The sequence below is a fragment of the Coenobita brevimanus genome, chromosome 65 (genome assembly GCF_032717465.1).
Source record: "Coenobita brevimanus isolate Jiangsu-jjx chromosome 65, ASM3271746v2, whole genome shotgun sequence".
Taxonomy (NCBI): domain Eukaryota; kingdom Metazoa; phylum Arthropoda; class Malacostraca; order Decapoda; family Coenobitidae; genus Coenobita; species Coenobita brevimanus.
In genome coordinates this window covers 45,748,039-45,775,620 of record NC_137018.1, presented here as the reverse complement: position 1 = coordinate 45,775,620, position 27,582 = coordinate 45,748,039, and the positions used below count along the sequence as shown (strand labels likewise).

The following is a 27,582-nucleotide window of genomic DNA, read 5'->3' as shown; positions in this document are numbered from 1 at the left end:
TTTTTTTAAATGGCTCCAGGGCTTTTTTTCTCCTCTTTGTTAATGGCCCCAATAGATCAAAGAGCCATAATGTAGGTCTTAACTCCTAACCACCGGCTGACGTGTGTAGCCGTCACGATCCACGGCTCGGAGCGCTGCCGGTTGACGGCATATACCGCACTTACCTTCCTGCCACCCTTTGACCTCACGACCATTTTCTCAGATACCTACCAGGTAGGCAGGACCCCAAGGTACCCCATGGATGCATGGTTCAGCCAGTACACAGGACTCGTAGCGTGAGGAGCCATGTCTTCTTTGTCATCCTATTCCGTATCGTCGCGTGCAGGGCCGATAGCCTCATCAACCCCCACGAAAGTTCTGCCCTTGGTGCCGGGGAAAGGGCTCAGTGATAGTGCCATTGGTTGTGCCTTGGATGACACCGTGTCCTCACGGACATTTTGTGAAAGCACGTCCTCGGAGGAGAGGAGCTACCATGTCACGAGTGACCTCTCATTGTCTGACCACTGCCCACTCTCAGTTGCCAGAGAAGGCTGTCAAACTTCTGCAGAAGGAGGGCAGGGCCTTTGACAGTGACAAGTTCACTGAGGAGGAGGAGGTAGATGACCTAGTACACCGGGCAGGTGAATGTGGAGTTGGAGGTCATCAGCGGAATAAACGTTGATGTCTTGACGAGCTGTTTCACCGTCACGCTTGCCGACGTCTCACTCTCCAGCACTCACTTTCATCTCAGCCGAGCACCTGAAGGGCAGAATCACCATAATCAGGCCCTTCAGGAGTGGAATTTTCCACATGGGCCCTATGTCGTGATACTCAGCACTAAGCGTCACCCCAGGGAAGGTCCGTGTCAGGTGAGTCATCACCCGCTTCCTCCCCCGCCTCCCACACCTCTCCCTCTCCTTCCCCCTCACCCTCTACCTGTGGGTATGCACACATGCAGAGAAAAACTATCCTGCACATGGCAGATGACTGGCTTTACCATGTGTGGGTAGAGTCGATACCTTTGTGTGGGACTTGAGCCGTCAGTGCAGGTGTGCGACGAGGAGGGAGCAGGTGTGTAGGAGGATGAGCTTCCCCCAGGCCCTGGACTATTAGCAGCATAGGCAGAGCTATTTTCACTACTGCGATAATGCAATACCTGGTAGAGGAAATAAATTTCCGCCAGGCCATGTGTGTGTTATGGCTGGATGTGGCTGCCAGTGAAAACACCCACATGTGTGATTGGATACCTGTGGAGGTGGGGGGAGATGTTTGTGTGGCTAGCCATTACCATGTTGATGGTGCACATAAAAAAACATGTGCTCGATGACTGTTGGTTGGTTGATGAACTCGTGGGTACACCTGTCTTCAGTAAGTATATGGCCTGTGACAGGTACATGGCCATCATAAGGTTCTTTCATTTCAATAAAAATTACGGGCCTGCACTGAGCGACAGGTTGTGGAAAATTAGACCAATTCTAATAGTGCTCAAGGAGTCATTTTCCAGGGTTTTTCGTCCATTTCAGAAAGTGGTAATTGACAAGTTTCTGGTATTATTCAGGGGCAGGCTAGCATTTATTCAGCATGTGCTGTCCAAGCATCACCTCTTTGGCCTCAAATTCTTTGTCCTTTGCGACTGCAAAACTGGGTATGTTCTAGGTGTGATAGTTTATTCAGCAACAGATGTTGATATACCTAATGACGATCCTCATGGTTTCTCAGCATCAGTCGTGAAAGTGCTCATGGGATGACGTTTCTACAGGCACCCCATTTTGTATTCCGTTAATTATTACACTGCCTCGGTATTGACCAAAGTATTTGTTTGAACACGGTACTGGCTCCTGTGGAATGTTAGGGCAAATAGAAAGAATTTCCCTGTATTTCCAGCAAATACTGAGAAAGGAGCCATTCTTACCAAGAAATGCGGTAACATGTTAGCCTTTCTCTGGCGTGACAAGAGACAGGTTAACATGTTGTCTACAGTGCGTAAGGGTGTGTTTGAGGAAACTTGAAAAACAGACTTCTGGACCAGGGAACCCATGGTAAAGCAAGATGCTGTCAATGATTATAATATTAACATGCAGCTTGTTGATAAATCGGACATGCAAATTGGTGAGGTTGATTGCCTACGTAAGTCCCGCAGGTGGTACAAGAGGGCGTTGTTACACCTTCTTGATATCACCTTCCTGATCAGTTTCATGCTGTTCAAGGAGCTCGTCAGGAAACCTGTGTCTGTACAAGAGTTTGAGAGAGCATTAACATAAACTCCTTGAAGAATATTCAACTGCACTGGTTCCAGGTGCTAGGTGGGGGTCAGTGGCTACAGCGGACAGGCTAAGCTGTGCTGAGTATTTCCGGCAGCACACGCTGGTAGAGATTGGCCGTACTACAGCAGATCGTCAGGCCTACAGGCAGTGCCATGTCTGTAACACGACTAAACGCTGTCCCCCAACACAAAAAGAGACAGTTTACTAATGGGCAGAGTGCAAGGTCCCTCCATGCCCTAAGTGATTTTCTGAGTATCACTCTGAGTGTGATTATTGTGCAGGTGTGTGGGAAAGTTTTTTTTTTTTATTTTATTTTTTTATTATTTTTTTTTTATGGAAGGAAGAAGGAACCAAAGGCCAGGAGCCTGCAAACTGTTCCTTCCCAGAAAAAAACAAAAACAATACCAAAGAGAGCCAAATTCAAGATCCGATCATTTTGAGATGCCTGGACACACTAAGTTTGAAAGACTGGAGATCATAGAAAGCAGGAAATACAGACAGAGGGGGACAGTTCCAGAGTTGACCTGTTGTATAAATGAAGGACTGGGAGTAACGGGTAACTCTTGCATGAGAGAGTTGCACAGAAAAGGGATGAGAATTTGTTGCTAGACGGGTGCTGTGCGCCCGTCGTAGACGTGGAGGGATGCAAGCAGGCGGTTCAGAGGAGCAGTGACCATTGAGGTAGCAGTAGAAAAAGAGATAAAGATGCACCAGTACAGCGAAGAGACAGAGGTTGAAGGGAGCCAGTAAGAGGAGGAGAGATAATGAGATGAAAAGCCTTTGACTCCATCCTATTGAGAAGAGCTGTATGTGGGGAGCCTCCCCACACATGAGAGTTTTACTCTACATAGGGACGAATAAAACCTGTGTATAAAGTCAACACTGTGCAGGGGTAAAGAAGATACAAAGTCAGCTTAGCACACTGAATCTCTTGGAATCAGATTTTACAAGAGATGTAATATGATCTTTCCAAGATAAGTCCCAAGCGAATGAAACCCCAGCTATGTTCAAGGATGATGCAGGATTGGGTGAATATTATTAAACATTAGTGGGTACTCCTGTGGAAGATTTTGTCAGGTTGATAGGTGTAAGAACTGAGTCTTTGATGCATTAAAAACAAGATTATTTTTACCCCAGTCAGAGATAAGAGCCAAGTCAGACATTAAGTGTGCCATAGCCTCATCCCTTGTTTGTTAAAGTAACTGCTGAGATGGACATTGCAGGAACCGAATGGAAAGGTGAAGGGTGCAATCATCAGTGTACGAGTGGATAGGGTTAGATATACAGCTTAGGTCATTGAAGAATAAAATGAAGAGAGTTGGTGATGGGACAGAGCCCTGAGGAACACCACTGTTGATAGATCTAGGAGAAGAACGATGGCCATCTACAACAGTGGCTATAGAATGACCAGAAAAGAAACTATAGATGAAGGCACAGATAGAAGGATAGAAACCGTAAGACGACAGTTTGAAAATTGAAGTTTTATGCCAGGCTCGATCAAAAGCCTTTGAGATGTCAAGTGTAGAGGTGAAGCTTTCGCCAAAGTCCCGAAAGGAGGAAGACCAGGAGTCTGAAAGGTATGTGAGAAGATCGTCAGCGGAGCGTCCCTGATGGAACCCCTACTGACGATCAGAAAGAAGGTTGTGATAGGAAAGATGCTTTAAAATTTTTCTGTTAAGAATTGACTCAAAAACTTTTGAAACACAAGATGTTAAAGCAATTGGATGATTGCGGGTAGGGAATGGTCACCCATCTTTGGGACTGGCTGAGTGAGAGCAAACTTCCAGCAATAAGGAAAGGTACAAGTTGACAGACAAAGGTGAATGAGTTTACCTAGGCAGGGTGTAAGCACAGAAGCACAGTTCATGAGGACAACAGGAGGGACCCGAATACCATGTTAGTATTAAGGCCAGTGATGGCAGATAGTATAACAGCTGAAGAAATTTTAATGTCAGCCACAAGGAATTCGGAGAGGGGAAGTGATGGAGGAACAGCACTGGAATCGTCTAAGGTGGAATTGGAGGAGAAAGTATGAGTGATGAGATCTGCTATATCAGTAGAAGAAACAGCTACAGAGCCATCAGAGTAGAAAAGAGGAGGGAAGGATGATGTACAGTTGCTAGAAAGGTTTTTGGCAAGGTGCCAGAAGGAGCGGGAAGAATTCAAGTTGGAGAGTCAAGAGCATTTATTATGGATGAAATTACAGTATTTTTAGCAGAGCGAAGAACAGACTTAGCACAATTCCGGGCAGAAACATAAAAAAGATGTGATTCATGGGTGGGTTGGCTTTGGTACATTTTATAGGCCCTCTCCTCGTTGTGGATAGCATTACAACAAACATGATTAAACTAAGGCTTTCTTGCATTAGTTAAAGGATATGAGAAGAGAATGTATGCATCCATGGCTGAGAGAATAACCTCCATAATGCGCAAGGCACACTCAGATGGCCCCCGGCTATGGAAGCAATGATCATTCCAGAGAAAATCAAAGAAGTACTGCTTGAGGGCCTTCCAATCTGCAGCTCCAAAGTGCCACAATCGATGTTTCTGTGGAGGGTCCACAGGCCGTACCGGAGCGATCGGAAAGGTCAAGGTAGTAAGGTTGTGATCGGGGGAGCCCAACGGAGAGGAAAGATTAACAGTGTAAGCAGAAGTGTTTAGTAAGGAATAGGTCAAGTACGTTGGAGCTTTCTCCAGGGCGGTGAGGGATATGGGTAGGGTGCTGTACAATCTGCTCTAGGTCATTAAGGATAGAAAAGATGTAGGCTTGTTCCACAGGTGGATCAGTGAAAGGAGGGAAGAGCCCAAGGTGGTGATGAACATTGAAATCTCTTAGAATGGAGATTTCAGAGAAAGAAATGGATAGAATGTGTTCCATCGTAGAAGTAGATAGTCGAAGAATTTTTCATAGTCAGTAGAATTTGGGGATAAGTAAACCGGAGATATATTTAGTCAGAGAACGACAGGAAAGCCAAAGCCAGAGAGTAGAGAATTCAGAATAATCAAGTTCAGGAACACGAGAGCAAGATGAGTCGTTGCGTAGTTATACACAACAGCAACCTTTGGCTTTGAAATGAGTATAGAGAAAGTAGGAGGAAACAGAAAAGGATTTGCTATCAGTTACCTCAGACAGGTGAGTCTTAGTTAGGAAGAGAAGGTGAGGTTTAGAGGAGGAGCAGTGGTGCTCGACAGAGCGAAAGTTAGAGGAAAGGCTGTGAATGTTGCAGAAATGAAGAAGAAGTGAGTCAGACAGTGGTTCCAGGCAGCTCGTTGAGTCATAACCCCCCCCCCCCCCCTTTCGGGACTCCGAGGCTTGGTTAATGGTCGCCATTTTTCTTTTCTAATTTTGAAAAGGAAGTGTAGTGTGTACTGTGCATGTTGTTTGGTGTTGACAGTTAGAGAAACTTGTATTGGAGAGCATGCTGGTCTACTCTGTTACTGAGACACTGAAATAGTGTACAGGAATGCATAAGTGTGTATGTGTTTTTATAGACAAGTGAAATGTTGGATATTATAAGTGATTTATAGTAAGTGCAATGATATAAGTGTTTTATAATAAGTTCTATAAGTGCAGTGCAATAGGTGTTACTGTTTATTGGATATTGGTGAAAAAATTATTGGATATACCTTGAGTTGAAAAAATTATTGGAAATATCTTGAGTTAGCTTACCTGTTACCTGAAAGAAAACCACTTGTGAGCAGGCCAGAAAGAACATTACCTGTTTGGCTATAGCTAAATTTTTTCACTCGATAATCAGGAAAATTGTGCTGAATATGAGCATCAGTGTATTTGTGATGTGATTTACAATAATGTAAGTTGAGTATAACATTTATAAGATTCACGATGCCCCTGATTAGTACAAATCAGTCTCAGTTATAGTACAAGTAATTACCTCATACTCAACCATACTGCATGAAACAGCCACAGCATTTACTTGTCAAAGTTCAGTTACCCAAAATCATAATGTCAAGTGCAATTATGTGTCGTTATAAAGGGAAATTATTATAATTGACGCAAGAAGCGAGACCAGAAAAACAAAGAGCTATTTCCTTTCCCACACACCTACGGGGCATAGTGGCACTATGAAACAGGCGGAAAACCCTTTGGGGAGCCACATGGACAGGATGATGACTCATCCTTCCAACGGTGAGTAAGGAGAAGTCGAAAAATGAATGGAACCTTACACATTCCAACCAAGGATGCCTGGACAGTGTTCCAATCACCACTCTGGTCAGTGCTGCCAATGCTAGCCAGTGAGTCTAAGGTCACAGCCAGTGGTGCACGCTCGGAATCAGCCTGCCTAATGTGTAAAACCACTCGTTTTCAACTCAAACTTACTGATCGACGGGACCACCTAGAACCCTCGGGATACCTTCATTGGAAAGAGGAAGAGTTGGTGAGTCTTATGTGTTTCTCATTTTTTTTTCTGTAGCTGTTATAGTTTGGCAGATATTAGGTTTTGAAGTAAAGATATTTTTGCCAAAATCTCAGAGCTCCCTCGTAAGGAGGAGTGGGCAACAGCTGGAAACCCCCGGTGGCTAAAGATTAAACATTGTGCAGAATTAGGATTGCTCCTGTGCTCCTTATGGGGCAACATAGGATTAGATGATGAATGAAAAAGAAACAAAATGGTAAGGATGAGTGAGAATAGGGTTCAGTTGATAACAAGTTTGAATTTTATAAACCTCACTGAAAGAATAAAATAAGAGGGTAAAAAGTTGAATGGTAACAACTTTGTATTTTATAAAACTCACTGAAAGAATAAAATAGAGGGTAAAAAGTTAAATGGCCCTGGATATATAACATTGAGGTACAATAATGTGAGACACTACCAAGGGATAAAGAAGATTGGCTTGGAGCGTGATGCTGAATTTTATTCTGCTAATCATGATATGCTAAGGTTAGTCCGATTGTGTAGCTCACGGTGAGGCTAGAGCTGGTGGGCTGTAGCTACTGAAGAGAATTTTAATAGTGCTGTTTTTTTCAGATCCGACCCATTGTACAAGAACTCCTGAAGGTGATTAAGGAGACTGAGAATGACGATTTGACAAATGTAATGTGTAAGATTGTCACCACTTACACTGAACAGCTGACTCCTATTGCAGTGGAGATGTGTACTCAGCTGGCAGCCACTTTCCAGCAGGTAACGTAAATATTTCATATGCACATATCCCTGGCATTACAGTAAATGGACTTCTATCCAGGATACTCATGGAAACCCCTTGTAGAACATGGGATTTTTATGTGGTCAGGACATTGGTAAATGACCTTGTGCCGTGTGCAAAGAAAGTGGTGGTATGAATAATATATTTATGCAAAGTTTATGATGAGGGAGTACATAAGCATTGCAGCTCTGTAAACAGTAGATTCCAACATGTACTGAGCTGAGTGTGCCACATTCAAGGATAATTCTGTGGCTGTGCCAAGGTTGGAAGAGGTTGCTGTAAGGGTTTTGATTAAGGAGTATGTCAGTGCTTTGTTATATGTCAGTGACATGATTAACACTTAGACTGCAAGTAGCTGCTTTGGAATGATTGGTATTGTTATTCAGTAGTCAGAATAAAAGCCTCAATTTGATCATGTCAACCAGATGGTTAATCTCTTCCAGCAGAGGTATGTTTGTCAAGTGTATTCCAAAATGGCAGGAATTACATTACAGACTTGATCAGAGGGAAACCTTTGGGATTTGTATTTTTATGTAGAAAGAACCAAGGCCTAAGCCTGTAATGATTCATTTTCAGAGACAACTGGGAAGTATTTTTTCAGACAAGCTTTTGAAACAGTAGAACTTCTCTGGTCCAGATATTTAGTCTGGATTTTGGTTGATCTGGCAAAATTGAAACTGAATTCCAAAAATATGTTTAAAATAATATGATGACCTCTTTTACCTAGCAGTGCAGAGAGTGATTTTCATATGTTATAGTCTTTGACTATGCTAGATCGTCACAAGACCGCCTTTGTTCAAGCACATGAGTATGCCTTCCCCCCCCCCCCCCCCCTTTTTTTTTTTTTTTTTTTTTTTTTTTTTTTTTAAGACAAAGAATAATGGAGTCAACAAGAAGCAACATGAAGCATAAAGTGAAAATACTGAATAAATTAGAAGTTGGTGTTCCTGCAGCAAATTCACGAACGAGATTGGTTACACCAAACTGTGTTGAACATCAAGACGGACAAAGGTAAACGTGGGCAGATTGCCTTGAAGTTTGTGGTGATAGCAAGAGAGAAGCTCTTAAACTGCCATCAGATAAATATTAACTAGAAGAGACCCTTTATACATGAATGTATAGCAGTGATTGTGTGGAGTGGTATGTGAGTAAAACACCTTTATTTTGCAAATTGCAGAGGTGTTCGTGGACACTCAACAGACATCTGCCCCTTTTGGTGCAAGGCATGGGTGCTTCACTCATTGCCTCACAGTGCACCAGCAGCCACCTGATACAACCATGGCACAATTTTATTTTCAATTCCTCTCTCTCTCTCTCGTTGCACACACACACACACACACACACACACACACACACACACACACACACACACACACACACACACACACACACACACACACACACACACACACACACACACACACACACACACACACACACACACACACACACACACACACACACACACACACACACACACACACACACACACACACACACACACACACACACACACACACACACACACACACACACACACACACACACACACACACACACACACACACACACACACACACACACACACACACACACACACACACACACACACACACACACACACACACACACACACACACACACACACACACACACACACACACACACACACACACACACACACACACACACACACACACACACACACACACACACACACACACACACACACACACACACACACACACACACACACACACACACGGGAGACAAGCTGGGGTAGACCAGGGCGGGGGAACGGAAAGTTTGACAACCAGGGGTGGGGGATGGTAGGGAGACACACCTGGCAGTGCTGAGCTTGATGGAGGGATGGAGGAGGGATTAGGGGAGAAGAGAGGGAATGGAGGATGGACAGGGAGAGCCGTGTGCGCTACCACAGCCCATTCAGACACGTTTATTTCAAACCTGGGGAGGGGGATGGAGTGTTTGGAATAGCGAATTGATGGCTGTTTGGATTGTGGGAATATTCCCCCATTTCTTTTGTTTGGTCTAGTGAATTGTTGGTTATTGATGCATCGGAAATCGGGTTATGGGTGTACAGTATTCCTCTTTGTTACCATCCTTCTTCCATTCCTGGAAAAACCCCCTTTTCTCCTTAGCTGCAGCTTCTACACCCTCACCTCAGCACTAGGTTGTTTTATGTCTTGTTGGTGGGCTCTTGTCCATCCACATACTGAATCAGTAAAGACCTGGACACACTTGCCCCCATACGTGTGATCACCATGAGGAAACGAGGCTCGGGGTCTGTGCAGCGTTCAGATTCAATTACTACAGAAGCTCTAACCTGCTGCCTCATTTCATCTTGTTGATCATGGGTTTCGAGCAAGTGTGGCCGCACCCTAACTCTCAAGAAGTTGCTCTTGAAGGCTATGTACTGCTCATTAACACTGCTGTCAGTGTTTCCCTGTTCAGCCACCACTCTCCTCATCCTACTGTAGAAGGCATTCCTCACTTCTTGGTTTTTAAGTTTCCATATTTTCCTCCTAGTTGCATAGGTCTTCTTTTTCATCAGCCACCCCTTAAGCACCATGTTACATATCAGTAGCTTGTGTTGCTGGTCATACTCCTTGCTCCCTATAACTTCAACATCCCTCACTAACTTCCTATCAGCCCTCCTGACCAGGAAATAGTCTGTCTGACTGCAGTTTCATCCTACTCTTTCTCTTCCTAAATGTGTGTTGCCCACAATCATGTTCTTTGCCTCTCCAGACTCGAGTATTCTTTCCCCTTCCTCATTTCGTGTATGTATATACAGGTAGGTGCCGTTATACGACCGATGATATGACCTGGGTAAATTAGGGACTGCCGTATTTGGCCATGTGGAGAGGATGGAGGGTGAAAGACTGACGAAGAGAGTGTATGTGAGTGAGGTGGAAGGGGGAAGAGGGAGGGGGAGGATGAGATGGAGGGATGGGGTGGAGAGGTATATGAGAGAGGGGGGTGTGAGTTGGGAGCAGGGCAGTGAAATGGCGGGGGACAGGGTGACTTGGAGGCGATTTGTTTGTGGCCACCCCAAATGGGATTGAGGCGTCTGGCAATAGATAGATAGATAGATAGATCTCGAAAATCCGATGATACGACATTCAGTTTGGGATGAGATGGGAAGATTCTAACTCAAGTCATCCCAGCAAACGCAGTCACCGCCGTTTTCTCTCAATCTCAGATAGAAATAGCGGGACTGCTCATCTGCAGCATTGCCAGACGTGCGATAATTATCCCAAAATGTGATATTTTGTCACACTTTGCGATGTGCAATAGCCTGCATGCGATAATGTGATAACTTTCTTAATTTCATAATCTGAAAAATAAATCGGGGATTGCAAAATTAACATTACTTCTGTAAGACTAGTACAACAGTAGGATTTAGTAACTCTTATGATAATCAGTATTATAATCCGGTAGGTATTTAACAGTTAAACAAATTCAGTAATGTTAATTAATCTCTCCACTTATAAATATATTAATTCCACAGTAATTACCAATTTATGTGAATATCTTTGTTTAAGAGTGCGATAATTTTGATAAAAGCGATATAATTAATGTGCAGTCATGTTACTTGCTTAATATTTACTCTTTCAGGTTGCTTTCTCTACAGTTCAGTAATATAGATATGTTTGTTGCTTTTGGTATCGTATATATTAGCTTGAAAACTTGTCATTGTTGAGGTCCTTGAACCCAACCAACATTTTACCATTAGTTATGTGTTTCATTATACGAGAATTCATTATTCGACTATGCCAAATGGAACCTGACTGCTCAACTATGCCAAATGGAACCTAACTGCTCATATCTTCGGGACCTCCCTGTATAGCAATCGCTCATTTATCTGGATGTGCAGTATCTGGACCAGCTAATTATCTGGATGCTGGATCTTGGCTCTATTAAACGATTGTCCGAATTTACTTGCTATTATTCAGACAGTCCCTGAGAACTTCAGCCAGCCAACTAACATGTTCAAACATTCGGTATTGTGGCTGCTGGGCTGGAGCCGTAAGTGGGAAGTAGGCCATAACCCACAATCAGAGTTAAAATGTCTGTCTGCTCGTGTACTGAATGGTCAAAGTCACTTGCTGGTCCAGTCACTCCCAGCAGACCTCCAGCACCCAAGTAATGTGACTAACGTTCTTGCTCTCAATAAACTCAGTTCCTATTTCAGTTGAACCCCTGTTCTTTAAACACTCTAGCATGGCATTTAGTTGAATCTAATAACCTCTGTCCTTTCAGGTTGTTGATGCTGAGGATGGGGCAGATGAGAAGGCAATTACTGCAATGGGTCTCCTGAGTACAATTGAAACTTTGATCAATTGCATGGAGGAGAACCCAAAGATTATGGAGGAGATTGAGCCCATTGCTCTTCAGGTGGTGGCTCTCATCCTTACTAAAAATGTCATGGGTACGTGACAGTATAGTTTTGTCTTGAGTAAAAATCCTCTGATGTCTGTAGAGTTCAGCAAAGTTTGGGGGGTGTTTAGTAATTTTCGGTTGACCAAGAAAGTTGCATTATATTGATTTCCATAACTAGGAGAGAGGTGAGGGAATTTAGAAGTCATTGGGGTATTGCTTTGCTTAGATTGTCTGGGAAGCATAAATCATCTGGCAGCAACAAGAGTACAACAAAAGAGAAGTCTTCCATAACCATAGGGTGAAAAACCTATTCCCCTACTGACTATTTCAGAGCAATATGATTTCCCAGACATCATCATCGTCATCATCATCTTATCCTGTGTTTCCCCGTGAGGAGCGTAGGGCCTGGAGCTAGGCAGGTTGGTCCTTATGTTTAAGATGTGAGTGACCAGTCTCACTCATCCCAGAGTGGCATTATGTGAGTAATAACCCCCAACCATCCCTTGGATACAAACCTGCCTTGTTTTAATCCAATTGGAGCCCCTTAATTACCCACTGAACCACCAGGTGTGATAATTTGGTTATATGGTTACCACCCAGCATAGTAAATGGTTTCCTAGTGTACAGGAAACCATTTGTCTTGTCATTCAGTGTAGAGTCATCCATTTTCAAAAGGAAGAGAAAAGAATGAAGGAAAGAAAGACTTTACACTCTCTCTTCTGTTTTTCATTCCTTCATTCTTTCGTCTTCCTTCTGCTGATGGGTGACTTTACACTCAGTGACGAGACAAATGGTTTCCTGTACACTAGGAAACCATTGACTATCTGTATGGTAACCATATAACCAAATTATGGCACTTGGTAGTTTAGTGGTTAATTAAGACACTCCACTTGGATTAAGCCTGGGCAGGTTTGTATCCAAGGGGTGGTTGGGGTTTATTACTTACATAATGCCACCCAGGGATGAGTGAGGCTGGTCACTTTCATCTTAACCCGTATCCTCCCATCATCGTACGCTGCACGACGGTCTGCAGGAGCCACCGTAGACGTATCGTCGTACTTCTTACAATTCGCAGTTGCAAGGCACATTGCGTGCACATTTTTCAAATATCGCAGGTGATTCGTGGCAGGCAGATGTGTGAGACCTTCCTCTAGTGTATGTTAGTGGAAACAACAGTATCAGCTAGTTAGGTGTGCCAGAAATTGGCAATTTATGGGTGGTACCATTATGAACCTACTGTTCGTTATTTCCACCCAGTATATATATATATATATATATATATATACCACAATGTTGTTGCAGTATATATACTTTTGTAGCAAGTAATTGTAAATATATGTATTTAGGTTGGTTTTGATTAGTTACCTTCGTCCTTCCCACTGTAGAAAATGGAGCAGTTACACCTGCCCGGCCATAGAACACCTGGCTGAGGTGAGGGGAGACCCACCTTAGGAGCACTTAAGGATGACAGGAGCAACTTTCTTTGTGATTTTCATTAGTATCTCACCAAAAGGGAATGTTTGAGAAAAACAAAAAAAAAAACAAACGGGTTTTCAGGAGGTGGGGGGGAGGGGGGGGGCTTAAAAAACTGGGAGGGTACGGGTTAAATATCAGGACCAGCTTGCCTAGCCCTGGGCTTCTAGGTTCCTCAGGGGGAAACACAGGATTAGATGATGATGATGATGCCTGTGAAATCACGTAGCTCTGAAATGGTCAGTAGGGGAATAGGTTTTTCACCCTATGGTTATGGTAGCCTTCCCTTTTTCCTGTACTCTTGCTGCTGTTAGGTGATTTATGCAACTGTGGAACAATTTCTAGCCCTTTCATTTGAGAAAGTTATTGTAAGTTAAATAAAACAGTTGGAAGATAGCAAGGAAAAATGAAGAAGACATCCTTGAGCTGAGCTGGTCAAGGAGAGGTTGGGAAATAACAAGCAGGGTAAATAATAGTGGTAGTGGTAGGTGAGGGTGCCCATCATCCACTCACTCAATGTAGTGTTGCCTTATGGTCTTTACACTGCCAAGCCAAGTGGTTTCCTGTACTCAGGAAACCATTTACTAGCCAAATGGTTTCCTGTACCCAGGAAACCATTTACTATGTTGTGATAACCATAGAACTGGGGTTTCTGGTAGGGTTAAGTGTCCCCTACATACCCCTATCAAAAATCAGCAAATTATGGCAAACATTTTGGAAAGCCTCGGAGGGCCCAATACCTGCCCAGGTCTCCAACCAAATGGGCAGATTTGCATGGCCATGTGGAATATGAGATATATGAATGAGGAGAGTAATAGGGTGGAAGTAGTGAATGTGTTCAAGAGTCAAGATATGCTGTGATGGCCTTGTGTGAAACGAAGATGAAGGGGTGTCGTATGGAGGAGTAGGAGGGTGTAAAGTGTATAAGATTGAGCATGAATGTGCAAGGAAGATGCAAGGAAGGAGTTGCTTTGTTGATGAATGAAGTGTGGTAGAGTGGACTGTGAGATTACTAATGTGTCAGCTCGAAATGTGTGTACTGTATGTGTAGTTCATGAAGGTGAAAGTGGCAGTGATTGTAGCATATGCATTGTGCGAGGCCAGGAGTGTGAAAGAGAGAGAGAGAGAGAGAGAGAGAGAGAGAGAGAGAGAATTTTTGGCATGAGCTGGATCAACTAGTAGGGGAAATGCCCAGGAGTTTTATAAAGTTATTATAATGAGCAATATCAATGGTAGAGTAGGCACTGGTCATGTGAATGATATACAGGCACTCGCATAACTCACGGACTTCTAACTCACGGTGTCCTTATGTAAGTCACCATTATCACCAAACTCACGGAAAATGCTTTAACTCACGTTTTTCTACTAGATAATGGTTTATTTCTTAGATGTTTAACTCACAGTATTGTAGCCACAACTCGTGACTGGAAGCCAGTCACATTTAAGCACACAGTCCTTGTGATGTGCAGCCATCAGAACAATGCTTTCTCCACCTATGCCACCTACACCTAGTGGCCAGTACTGCAACTAGGCTAGTGTGCTGAAACCGCTACCCATCTCTCGTCTGCGTAAGCATTGTCATCAGTAGGGTATAGGTAAATGCTTTTCCATATATTTTATCATACAAGGATATGTAATGTCTTTTAATATTGTTTATTATCATTATAAGACATGCAGTACATACTTCTGAGACAGGATGTTTTTGTTAAGTGGTGTTAAGAGGGATTCGGTTAATGTTATACTAGGCTACTTGACATCATGGCGGAATCAGATATATTTTTCCCCATGGCAGAATCAGATATATTTTTCCCCATAAGGTGTTTTTTTTTAACTCGCGTTTTTCCAACTCACGGCATGAGTTCAGAAGGAAATTACAGTGAGTTAAGCGAGTGCAGTGTAATGGGTAATAGTGGAATACCAGGAGAGAATGATAATGGGAAGCAACTGAAGGACATGTGTCAGGAAAGGAGGAGATGCACATAGATATACATGGTATAGACGAAATGGAGATCTTGTTGAAAGGAGCCTGTTTGCTTGCATGCTCATAGAGAAATCGATACTGGGTAATGTTGCCGATACGAGGGCAATGAGAGGAAGATGTGGAAGTTTGTCAGTTCATATGATTGTGGTGTGCAAGATCAAGGCGTGAGGTGGACCAAGAGAGAGAGGAGCTGTCAGGGAGAAACACTGAAAGTCAAGAAGCTGAGGATCAAAGAAATGGAAGATGAATACAGGACCAAAGTAGGGGAGGAGTTAGAATCAGTGAATTGGAATGAAATGGATGTGGACAGCTTGTGGAATGTATATAGGGATTGCTTAATTAGGAATGTTAAGGCGGTGTGTGGTGTGGCAAGAGTAACAACGAAGAAGAGAGGTACAACATGGTGGGATGAAGACGTTATGAGAGCAGTGGAGAAAAAGAGGAAGAAGTGACTAGAGTGGATACAGGACAGGGGGTCAGTTGAAATATAAAATGAATATATTGAGATCAAGAAACAGGTAAAGACTAGTGAAGAGGAAAAAGGAGGAGGTAATTGATGGTCTAGGAAGATAAAATGAATTGATATTACTCTGAAAATAGGAAGTTATTCTGAAAAGGTGTGTGGAAATATAGATGTGAAAGTGTGAAGGATCTAAGTGGTAGATTATTAACCCATGAGGATGATTTAAGGACCAGATGGAAAGAACAGTTTCCAAGTCTGATGAATGGGAATGGAGAGAACAAAGCAACTCTTAATATGATTGGTTTTGGGGGCGTACAGAGAAGGAATGCAGTGCCAGAAAACGTGATAATCACGAAGATGAAGAACGCTGTGAAGCGGTTGAAAAATGGGAAAGCAGCTGGGGTTGATGAGGTGTATACAGAGATGTAAGGAGGCATGGATGATTGAAACTGCACTAGTAGAATGTATAAAGGTAGTGATAGTACCCATGTACAAAAATAAAAGGTGAGCGAAGTGAGTGTGAGAATTATCTTGGTCTAAGTCTATTGAGTGTGGTAGGGAGTGTATAAGGAAGAATTATTGAAGAGAAAGTAAGAGGTATCAGAAGTCCGAGTGAGTGACGAACAGGGTGGTTTTAGGAGTGGCAGAGAATATGTGGAGCAAATATTTGCAGTAAGACAGATAGTGGAGAAGGTGTGTGAGAAGGACTGTAAGGGGATTATGGCATTTATGGATCTAGAAAACTCAAATGACTAAGTAGACAGAGAAGGATTGTGGAAGGTTCTGCACATGTAGGATGTAGATGATAAGCTGCTAAGTGCTGTCAAGAGTTCTTGTGATGGTAGTGAGGCTTGTTTAAGGGTAAATGGGCATCTGAATGATTGGTTCACTATCAGTATGGTGGTGCGACAAGGTTGTTTGATTTTCTCATGGTTGTTCAGTATATATATGGATGGGGTGATGAGAGAAGTGAAAACACAAGTAATGCAGTGAGGGATGGTGCAGGTATTGACTGGTGATGGATGGAATATCTCTAATTGGTTTTAGGGGTGTGCAGAGAAGGACTCTAGTGCCAGGAAACATGGCACTTGGACAGGTGGAGAACACTGAAGTGCCTGAAAAATGAGAAAGCAGCTGGGGTTGATGAGGTGTATGCAGAGATGATTAAGTGTAGTGAATAGAGTGGAGTGAAGTGCTTGTTGGGAGATATGTAAGAAGGCATGGATGAGTGAAACTGTGCCAGCAGAGTGGAAAAAGGCTGTGATTGTACCCCTGTACCAAGGTATAGGTGAGCGAAGTGAGTGCAAGAATTATCGTGGCATAAGTTTATTGTTTGTAGTAGGGAAGGTATATGGAAGAATTATTATTGAGGAAGTAAGAGAGATATCTGAAGTCCTGGTGAGTGATGAACAGGATGGGTTTAGGAGTGGCAGAGGATTTGTGGTTGAAATATTTACAGTAAGGCAGATAGTGCAGAAGGCTTGTGAAAAGGACTGTAAGGTGTTTATGGCATTCATGGATCTGGAAAAAGCATATGCCAAAGTAGACGGAGAAGGATTGTGGAAGGTTTTGTGCTTGTACGGTGTAGATGGTAAGCTGCTAGGTGCCGTCAAGAGTTTTTTTGATGGTAGTGAAGCATTTATAAGGGTAAATGAGCATCTAAGTGAATGGTTCACTATTGGTATGGGGATGCGACAAGTTTGTGTGATGTCCCCATGGTTGTTCAATATATATATGGATGGCATGATGAGAGAAGTAAAAACACGATTAGCTAATGGAGAGAGGGATGGGGTCGGTAATGAATGATGATAAGTGGAATATCTCAAAGTTGTTGTATGCTGTTGATGCAAATACCAGACAAGAAAATAGTAGACCAGTGCAGAGTTTTGCTGATGTCTGTGAGCATCGAGCCTTGACAGTAAACAGAGAAAAGAGTGAAGTGCTTGTTATTGAGAGAGAAGGTGACTCCCATTGTGATGTTATAGTGAATGGAGAGAGACTGCAATTCGTGAGATAATTCAGATACCTGGGTACAGTGATAGGAAAGAGAGGAAAATGTGCAAAAGAAGTGGAAAGTAGGGTGACAGAAGGACGGAAAGGAGCTGGTGCATTGAAGGCCTTGATAAGAAACAGGCTTGAGTGTTGCAGCTGCACGAGGCTTACATAAAGGAGTGTTAGTGCCGTCTTTAACATACCGATGGGAGACTATGGTGTGGCATGAAAATGAAAAGTCAGGAGTGAGAGCAGTGGAGATGGGACTGCTGAGGAATGTGTGTGGAGTCCAGAGAGTGGATGCATACAATATAATGTATTTCGTGAAAGATGTGGAGTGAGGAAGTCTGTAGACACCAGAATCGAAGTGAGAGTACAGAGATGGTATGGTCATGTGGAAAGAATGGATAACAATGGAGTGGTGAAAAAGGTATATCTGAGCAAATTCGAAGGAGGGTGGAGGTGAGGTAGGCCAAGGAGACGGTGGAGAGATACAGTGGATGAGTGTGAGGAAAAGAGGTATGGATGTCGGTGAGGCTAGGGGACTGACAAGAGATCGGGCTGGCTGGATGAATGTTGTGAGAAGTGCATGATCAGGGATTTGGCACCCCTTTGTAACGTGACAGCAAATTGATTGACTTTATCAGATACATGTTATGTGAAGCTGCAGAATGTGGTGAATGTTTTTTGGCATAGCAGATAGTGCCAGGATTCCAGGGGCTTGAATGATGAGTGAATGGAAGCATTGCCCATTGGATTGGGCAGACCTGGGCTGTTTGGATGTTGCTGCTCCACACCCTGCCTTGAGGTGGGAAGTGAGGTCCAGATGATCATGATGTATGCTGATGATTCAGGTCTCCTTGCAAATATCGGACATGAGCTCGGTAGACAAGTGCAGAGTTTTGTAGATGTCTGTGAGTGTAGTGCCTTGAGAGTAAATGTAGAAAAGAGTAAAGTGATGGTTATTGAGAGAGAAGGTGACTCCCCTTGTGATGTTACAGTGAATGGAAAGAGACTCGAATGGGTGAGAGAGTTCAGGCACCAACAGTGATAGAAAAGAGAGGAAAATGTGCAAAAGAAGTTGAAAATAGAGTGATGACACAAGGAAGGAAATAGTTGGTGGTACGAAGGCCATGATAAAGAACAGAGTCCTGAGTGTTGCAGCTGCATTAGACATACATGAAGGAGTGTTAGGGCCAAGTTTAACATATGGATGTGATACTGTGGTGTGGCATGAAAATGAAAAGTGGAGTAATGGGAGTGGAGATGGTACAGGTCAGGAATGTATGTGGAGTACAGAGAATGGATAGGATGCTGAATAATATGATTCGTTAAAGGTGGGAGTGAGGAAGTCTGTGGACACCAGAATCAAAGAGATTGTACTGAGATGGTTTGGTCATGTGGAGAGAAAGGATGACAAGAGAGTGGTGAAAAAGGTATATCTGTGTGAATTTTACTTAGGGAGGAGGCAAAGTGGGCCAAGAAGAAGGTAGAGGGATATGGTGGATGAGTGTGTGAGGAAAAGAGGTATGGATATTGGTGAGGCTAATTGACTGAGTCAAGACAGAGCTGGCTGGATGAATTTTGTGTGGAGAAGTGCATAACCAGGGATTTGGCACCCCTTTTTAATGTGACAGCGTTAGGATTGACTGCAGATATTTATATGTGAAGGTTCCTATCTGATGGAACCATGATTCCATGGGCTTGAATTATGAGTGAATGGAATCGTGGCCCTTTGAATTGGGCAAACTTAGGCTGTCTGGATGTTGCTACCACTCACCCTGCTCTAGGGTAGGAAAGGAGTCCTGGATTATGATGATGATGGTTATGTAGTTGATATTCATGTTATCATTAGTGCTTTTGTGTTTCTGTGATTTTGATGCAGTTAAAAATTTCAGAATTTTACGAGGAGGCTCTGGCCCTGATCTACAGTCTAACTAGTACAAGAATTTCTCCTGACCTTTGGAAATGCTTTGAAATGATGTATCAGGTGAGGGTTGCCTAACTTCATATATTGTTACTGGGAATTATTGAGTTGGTCTTTAACATAGTTTTGTAAACATTGTAGTACAGGCAAACCTTGCTTTATGATTGACTGACTTGCAATCATATGCTTATATGACTAAAAATTTTAGCACCATTTTTCTACATATGCTTTTTTTTTTTTTTTTTTTTTTTTTTTAATGGTTGCTACAGTGTCTGTACTCTAATGTGTCAGTTGTGTTGGAGTTAAAGCCACAAGTGAAGTTTAATAATTACCAGTTTAGGTGAGTTGGAAACCTATTTTTATACATATGTTTTGTAGTTGTCCAGTTCCAGACACATAGCCATTGAACCCATGTCATAATGTGTCTGAGTTATCTTGATCAGTATCTGTTTGGTTTTCCAGCAACGCAATCTGGTCACTAAATGAGGTTTGCCTGTAGTAGCCTATTTACATGGGTAGAATAGTCTTTTGGTGTTAGCCAGACAGAAATTTAGAAGTGTTTCACATAGACAGTTAATTCTTCAAATTTAAAGGAGCCAAGTAGTGGTTTCTCATGCGGAATAGACCCTTCACTTAGATTGGAGTCTTGTCACCTGAGTGAAATTGTCTGGCTTTAGCCAGAATAAAATATAGTGTGAGGTTCTGGTGACAGGATAGATTCTTGGATTGGTGTTTTAAGTATTTGGGCGCAGTGATAGAAAAAAGGAGAGTCGAGAGCAGAATGGGGCTGAGAAGGAAAGTGCCTGTTGCTGTGCAGGCCTATAAACAGGACAGGTTTGAGTGTGGCGGCTGCAGGAGGGTTACATGAAAGAGTTTAGTATCCACATTAACATGTGGTTGTGAAACTTTGTTGAGGCATGACAATAAAAAATTGAAAAAATACAGTGTTGGAGGTGGGGTTGTTGATAAATGTGTGTGGAATGCAGAGAATGAATAGGATAAGGAGTAATGTGAATCATGAAAGGCATGGAGTAAGGAAGTTCGTGGACATGAAGAGGATATGCTTAAAAGTTATGGCCATATGGAGACAATGGATGTAGGATGGTGAAAAGGTATGAGTTTGAAGGTGGGAGGAGGCTTGGTAGACCAGGAAGGTGGATAGGTATGGTAAATTAGTTTTAGAGAAAGCAGGGTATGGATGATGAGGCAAGGGAACTGACATGCAATTGAGCTGGATGGATGAATTTTGTATGGAGTGCATGGCGAGGATTTGGTATCTTTTTTTAACTTGATAGTTGTCTGTTTGTTAATTATGAAGCACGTGTGGAAAGGTGTTCCTGTATGGTAGCGTCAGGATTCTGCAGGCTTGAATGGTGAGTGAATGAGTATGTAACTTTTGGGAATACTGGAGTAGACCACCCTCTCCCTTCCTAAAGTGTGGGTGTGGGTGGGGTGGGGTACGGTGGAGTGGGGGATCCATCACTGGAACCATTGTGTGGCAATGGCCACAGCAAAATCACAGTGACTTCATACACTTTTCACATGGCCTCAAGGCTAAGGTTGAGGTTAGAGCGAGTTGCAGAGGCCGAAGCCTGGCTTCAACCCCATGCCGAATACATACAGTATGCAGTTATGCATTGGAAAAATTTTGTGAAATGAAATTCGTTACAGTTATTGACAAACAATACACTGAGAGAGATAACTATCCATGTATTTATCTATTGTCAGACACCTTAATGCCATAAGGGATGGCCACAAACAAATCACCTCCATGTCCCCTTTCCAATGCCATTTTACTGCCCTGCTTCCAGCTCACACCCTGGCCTCTCATATGCCTCTCCACTTCTTCCCTCCCTTTCCCCCCCTCCACCTCACTCACATACACTCTCCTCGGCAGTCTTTCTCTATCCTCACCATGTGACCAAACCACTCGGTGGATTTCTCCTAATGCTTTCTATCACATCAACATCCACACCACAGTGCTCCTTTACTTCCTCATTTGTCAGTCTTGCTCTCCATGTAACTCCACATGCTCTTCTCAGATAGCTCATTTCCACTGCCCTCACTCTTGACGTGTTTCCCTCCAACAAGGTCCAAGCTTCACTACCGTATGTTAGAGTTGGTACCACAACGCTGTTGTGCAGCGACTTTTTTATTTCCATATTCACTTCCCTGTTTCTTATCACTGCTTTCAAAGAACCAGCAATCTTTCTTCTTTGTTATACCCTTTCAAGCATTTCACTCTCTAATCTCCCATCCTAACTCATCACACTACTCACCTACTGAAACATTCACATTTTCCATTTCCTTCTCATCCAGCATCACTATCACTATACATTCAGGAACTTCACTTCTCTCGTAGAGAGGTGACACTGGAGGATAATTTTATATTCATTGTACTGTATCATATTACAACCAGCAAAAAACGTTACTTCGTAGCTGTTAATGATATTAAAGGTAATTGAGTAGTTTTATTTCATACCAGCCTTAAATCGTCAAAAGTCTACCTCATCTAACTGAGAGTTTTTGACAAAACAGATGTTTACGAATGATGGATTTGACTACTTCACTGAGATGATGCCAGCACTGCACAACTACGTTACGGTGGACACAGACGGATTCCTAAGCACTGAGGCACGCATTGCTGCTGTCTTTGATATGTGCAAGACCATCTTAAATCAGGTGAGAGGCTTGATGCATGGTTGATGTAGGGTAGGCAAAGGATAGGTGGAATGCAGTTTAGATATTAATAATAATAATAATAATAATAATAGGTATTAAATTAATACACCACAAATTGCACATGATACAGTATAGGTTAGAGGCGTAAGTAAGGTAGAGTATACGCATTGCTCTTGGTGATAGGTGGTGGTGACCATCAGCCTTACAGTGGATGTAGTACTGCCTACTTCCTCCTTCACCTTTATCATTCTTTTTTGTATCTGCTCACCTCCTATGTGTCCCATCCTTCTTGTCACTTTTCATTACTCTTCTTTCCACTTCAGGTGGCTCTGCACTGAGTGACAAGCCTGATGGCTTTTCTTAACCCAGGAAATCACTTACAGCATGGAGTAGTAACCATGTACAGTGATCCCTCGATTATCCAATGTAATAGAGCCATAGGTACATTCGGATGTGAATGATGTCAAAATATGGAACAGCACCCATACCATTGAGACTCTACCTATATTTACAGTACCCCTTCTAATTTTGGCAGTGTTCTTCGGTCTTTCGGTTATTTAGACATCAAAACACACATGGGAATGTCTGATATACCGTATTTCCCGTTTTCAAGAGAAAATTTGGATAAAACTAGGTCTAGGCCTAGCCTGACAAGAACATGAGGTTGCAGGACTTCCACCTACCTTATAACAATGTGTTGTTGGATACTTACTGTGCCTCTCTTAACGAGTTTAATTAATTACAAAAGCATTCAAATTACAAATTTATCGGTACCTGTATCGTTTCTTGCTATATAGTCAGTAGAATTAGGGGATAAGTAAACAGCACAGATATATTTAGTCAGAGAATGACAGGAAAGCCGAAGCCAGAGTGTAGAGAATTCAGAAGAATCGAGTTCAGGAACACGAGAGCAAGATAAGTCGTTGCGTATATATACTCAACAGCCACCTTTGGCTTTGAAATGAGTATAGAGAAAGTAGGAGGATACAGAAAAGGGTTTGCTGTCAGTTGCCTCAGACAGCTGAGTCTCAGTTAGAAAAAGAAGGTGAGGTTTAGAGGAGAGGTGGTGCTCAACAGAGCGAAAGTTAGAGGGAAGGCCGCGAATGTTGCAGAAATTAAGAAGAAGAGAGTCAGACAGTGGTTCCAGGCACCTCGAGTCGTCACCAGGAGAGGGGCGGATGGTGGGGGCATTTATGGTCCCTCCCCCTGGGAACTCCGAGGCTTGGTGATGAGACGCCATAATTTTTTGAATTTTGGAAAAGGAAGTGTAGTGTGTACTGTGCATGTAGTTTGGTGTAGATAGTTAGAGAAATTTGTACTGGAAAGCATGCTGGCCTATTCTCTGTGTAACTGAGACACTGAAAAAGTTCAGTAAAGGGGGATGTTGGGGGAAAAAAATGTTGGGATGATGACAAAAGTGATTAGCATAATAGAGGGATGTTTGTTTGATGGTCTGTTAGGTAAGAGAAAGACAGTAAGATCACCCTAATGAGTAAAATTGGGAAAGTGTGATAATCAGTATAGCACTATAGGACAGATTCATCCAGTTAAGTAGATGGAGAATAGTGCTGGTAAAAGCTAAAGAGATAAAGAAAAAATTAACAGCTTTTAAACTATTCATGCTGTCACAGTCTCATGAAAGCGTTAGACATATTTTGGCTACTTCCATAAGGTTAGGTGAGAATTAGTATAACCTTCAAACAGAGAACTAGAAAGGGCAAGAGTGAATGGCAGAGAGGTTTGGAGAATATGGCATGATAACTCTTCAACATTTTGTTGCTGACAGCTTTGTTCCTTGTACAGTCCCAAGAAGTGATGGCATGTGTTTCAAATTGTTTTGACCGCTCTCCACTGCCAGATATTCAGTGAAGTATGAGTGAATATAAAGTAAACAAAATTCCATGCCTTCATGTCATGTCTTTGAATAAAATACAGGTACATAATTTTTCAGCATGAGTTATGTAAAGTGAACAGCACCAGGCATTGATATTCTGTTGAGTGGCGGCATCCCCGGTTTTCAAGCTCAGTTGGTCTAGTTTGAAAGACCAGTTGAAGAAGTTGATGAATGCAGTATTGTTGCTGATTTTCAAATTGTGTAGTCATGAAGAATATGGTATTCAAGGTGGCATATTCGATGAAGAGGGAAAACAGGGATATGCTAAATGAGCAGTGTGTGAAGAATGTTGAAGGAAAGGTAGTGGTGGGCAGTGAGGATATTAGAGAGACATGGAGAGGGCATTATAACTGGTTGCTGAATGAGGAGTTTGTTTGGAACAGGGAAGGTTTGGAGTCAGTGGATTCAGAGTTTAGCTCTTGGTCTTCTTTGATTGATACTGCGCTCATGAATAGGGCAATAGGCAGATGCGGTTGGGGAAGGCAGTGGGTGAGTCTAGGTTGAGTACTGAAATGTTGAAGGCCTCAGGAAATCTAGGAGTAGGTTTAGTTACTGATTAGATAAATTTGATTATATATGCATGTGTTGTCCCAGATGACTGGCTGAAGAGTGTGATTGTAAATGTGTATAAGGGGAAGGGTGATGTCCTGGAAAGAGAAAATTATAGAGCCATAAAACTTTTGGACCAGGTAAGGAAGGTAATGCTGAGTCATAGAAGGCATGATAAGGGAAAGAGTGAATTTTGATTAGATGCAGTTTGGGTTTATACCTGGCAAAGGGACCACTGATGCCATATTAATTGTCCACTAGCTTCGGGAAAAATATGTAGGAAAGAAAAGGGATCTGTACTTTGTTTTTGTTGATTTGGAGAAGGCGTTTGACAGAGTCCCTAGAGAGGTGGCGATATGGGCAATGAGAATGCTTAGGATCGAGAAGCGGCTGTGGTCATGGCTATGTATGTGGTTGCTCACCTTTGATTCCTTGTCAGTTCACTGCAAGGTTTCCTCATTTCAGTCTCCAAACATTTTTGTGTGGGAGGTGGATGCATTCGCCATCCACTCAACATTGGATAACAAGCCAATAGTTTCCTGTAACCCAGGAAACTATTTTCTGTTTTGAATGGTAACCACATAACCATATGGATGTTGGGTGATCTAGTGGGCAATTCAAACTAGATGAGGCCTGTAAGTATTAATGTGAGAGGAGTAGTTGAGATTTATTGCTCACATAGTGTCATCATAAATGTTGGGACTGAGTAGCCTAGGCTTGGACCCCTACACCCCCAATTTGGAAGGGGGTAGGGGGGATTTGAGGAAGGTAGATAGATTTAAGTAGGTATTTTGAATTGCATAGGTTTTTAATACTGTATTGTAAATGAATATTCAAGTGTATAATGTTTTTAATGTTTGGCAATGTATTCCAGGATTGTGGGGAGGACGAGGAGTGCCATGCAGCCAAGCTGCTAGAGGTAGTGGTGCTGCAGTGCCAGGGTCGTATCCCACAGTGCCTGGCATCCATCACTCAAGTGGTGGTAGAGCGACTCTTGCGGGAAGTCAAGACTACAGAGTTGCGTACCATGCTTCTTCAGGTAAAGGCAACTGTTTCATTATGAATGATACATTTTTATTTCTTTGTGCAAGAAGTAAAGTTTGGGAAGTTAAGGAGTTAAAGGAATTTGTGTGGATGAAGTTTGTGTGGAGGTGCATATGACAAATGTTGTACCCCTGTATTAACTTCTTACTTGATTGAATGTCTATGTCTTACTGGTGTATGAAAAGTACATGTTTTGCTTGTGAGTCAAAATGAAACCTTTGAGACTTGGTTGATTTGTGAATGATTTTGTGGGCCATTTTACTGGGGCTTTTTTATATTTTCTACCGGTCTTAATTGTTTGTGGATCCCACCTCATCTCATGTCTCAGTTTAGATATAGGATTTGGCTGAGTACTTTGATTAGAATTTAAAATTTGTGCATAAATTAAACTTTTGACATCTTGAAACTAAGAGCTGTTTATTTTCAAGCATCTCAGATGAAGGGTAATGTACGTGCAGGGTATAGGTAAGATAGTTTCTTTTTATTTCTTTTTCTTTATTTTTTAATACTGAAAAGATAGCCTAGTACTAATATAATACATGAGTAAATTTACACCTTGATTGTTTTGTTTTAGGTGATTATTGCAACGTTGTACACGAGTCCAGACCAGTTGTTGCAAGTGCTGGAGTCTACCACTTTGCCCAACACCAGCACCACCCTCACCTCACACTTCATCAAGCAGTGGATCACAGATACGGACTGTTTCCTGGGGTTAGCATTCTTTTTGTCTCTAGCCAAATAAATACCCAATCAACTTCATCTGGAGTGGCCATTCATAGCCATGTTCTTAAGTGTCCTTCATAGTACAAACCAAGACCCTGTGAATTAACTCCTTCAGTATGATGAGATCTTTGTTAAATTCATTTTACCACAAGGTTATTATTTTCACTCTATGGGAGATCTTATAGTGATTGGTTATTAAACAGTCCATTAACCCCTTCAGCAACTCTCTCTCTCTCTCTCTCTTATGCGAGTAAGAAGGAACCAAAGGTTAGGAACCCTCAATTATTGTTCCTTCCAGAGAAAAACAAAATACAAGAGAGAGCCAAATTCAAGATCTGATCATTTTGAAATGCTTGGACACACTGCGTTTGAAAGACTGGAGATCATAGGAAGCAGGGAATACAGACAGAGGGAGACAGTTCCAGAGTTGACCTGTTGCATAAATGAAGGAGGACTGGGAGTAATGGTTAACTCTTGCATTAGAGAGTTGGACAGAAAAGGGATGAGAGTTTGCTGCTAGACGGGTGCTAAGCGCCCGTCGTAGAGGTGGAGGAATGCATGCAGACAGTTCAGAGGAGCAGTGACCATTGAAGTAGCGATAGAAAAGAGATAAAGATGCAACAGCGCGATAAAGAGACAGAGGTTGAAGGACGTCAGTAAGAGGAGGAGAGTTAATGTGACGAAAAGCCTTTGACTCCATCCTATTGAGAAGAGCTGTATGTGGGGAGCCTCCCCACACATGAGAGTTGTACTCTAAAGAGGGATGGATGAAACTCCTGGATAGAGTCAACAATTGTGCTGGGGTAAAAAAGGAACGAAGTCGGCTTAGCACACCTAATCTCTTGGAAGCAGATTTTACAAGAGATGTAATATGATCTTTCCAAGATAAGTCCCGAGTAACTGAAACCCCAAGCATGTTCAAGGATGATGCAGCATTAAGCTATTATTAAACATTAGTGGGTATACCTGTGGAAGATTTTGTCGGGTTGACAGGTGTAAAAACTGAGTCTGATGCATTAAAAACAACCATATTATTTTTACC

The 27,582-nt window shown here is 42.5% G+C and overlaps 1 protein-coding gene across 1 annotated transcript in view; it reads left to right on the top strand.

Annotated features, from left to right (window-relative positions):
• msk (importin-7 msk) overlaps positions 1–27,582 on the top strand; it is a 161,003-nt gene that overhangs the window by 72,234 nt on the left and 61,187 nt on the right. The window contains exons 11-16 of the mRNA XM_080276609.1: positions 7,231–7,386; positions 11,693–11,861; positions 19,620–19,711; positions 22,187–22,330; positions 25,648–25,812; positions 26,392–26,528. Of these exons, the coding sequence (XP_080132735.1) occupies positions 7,231–7,386; positions 11,693–11,861; positions 19,620–19,711; positions 22,187–22,330; positions 25,648–25,812; positions 26,392–26,528 (863 nt within the window). The remainder of the gene's footprint in view (positions 1–7,230; positions 7,387–11,692; positions 11,862–19,619; positions 19,712–22,186; positions 22,331–25,647; positions 25,813–26,391; positions 26,529–27,582) is intronic.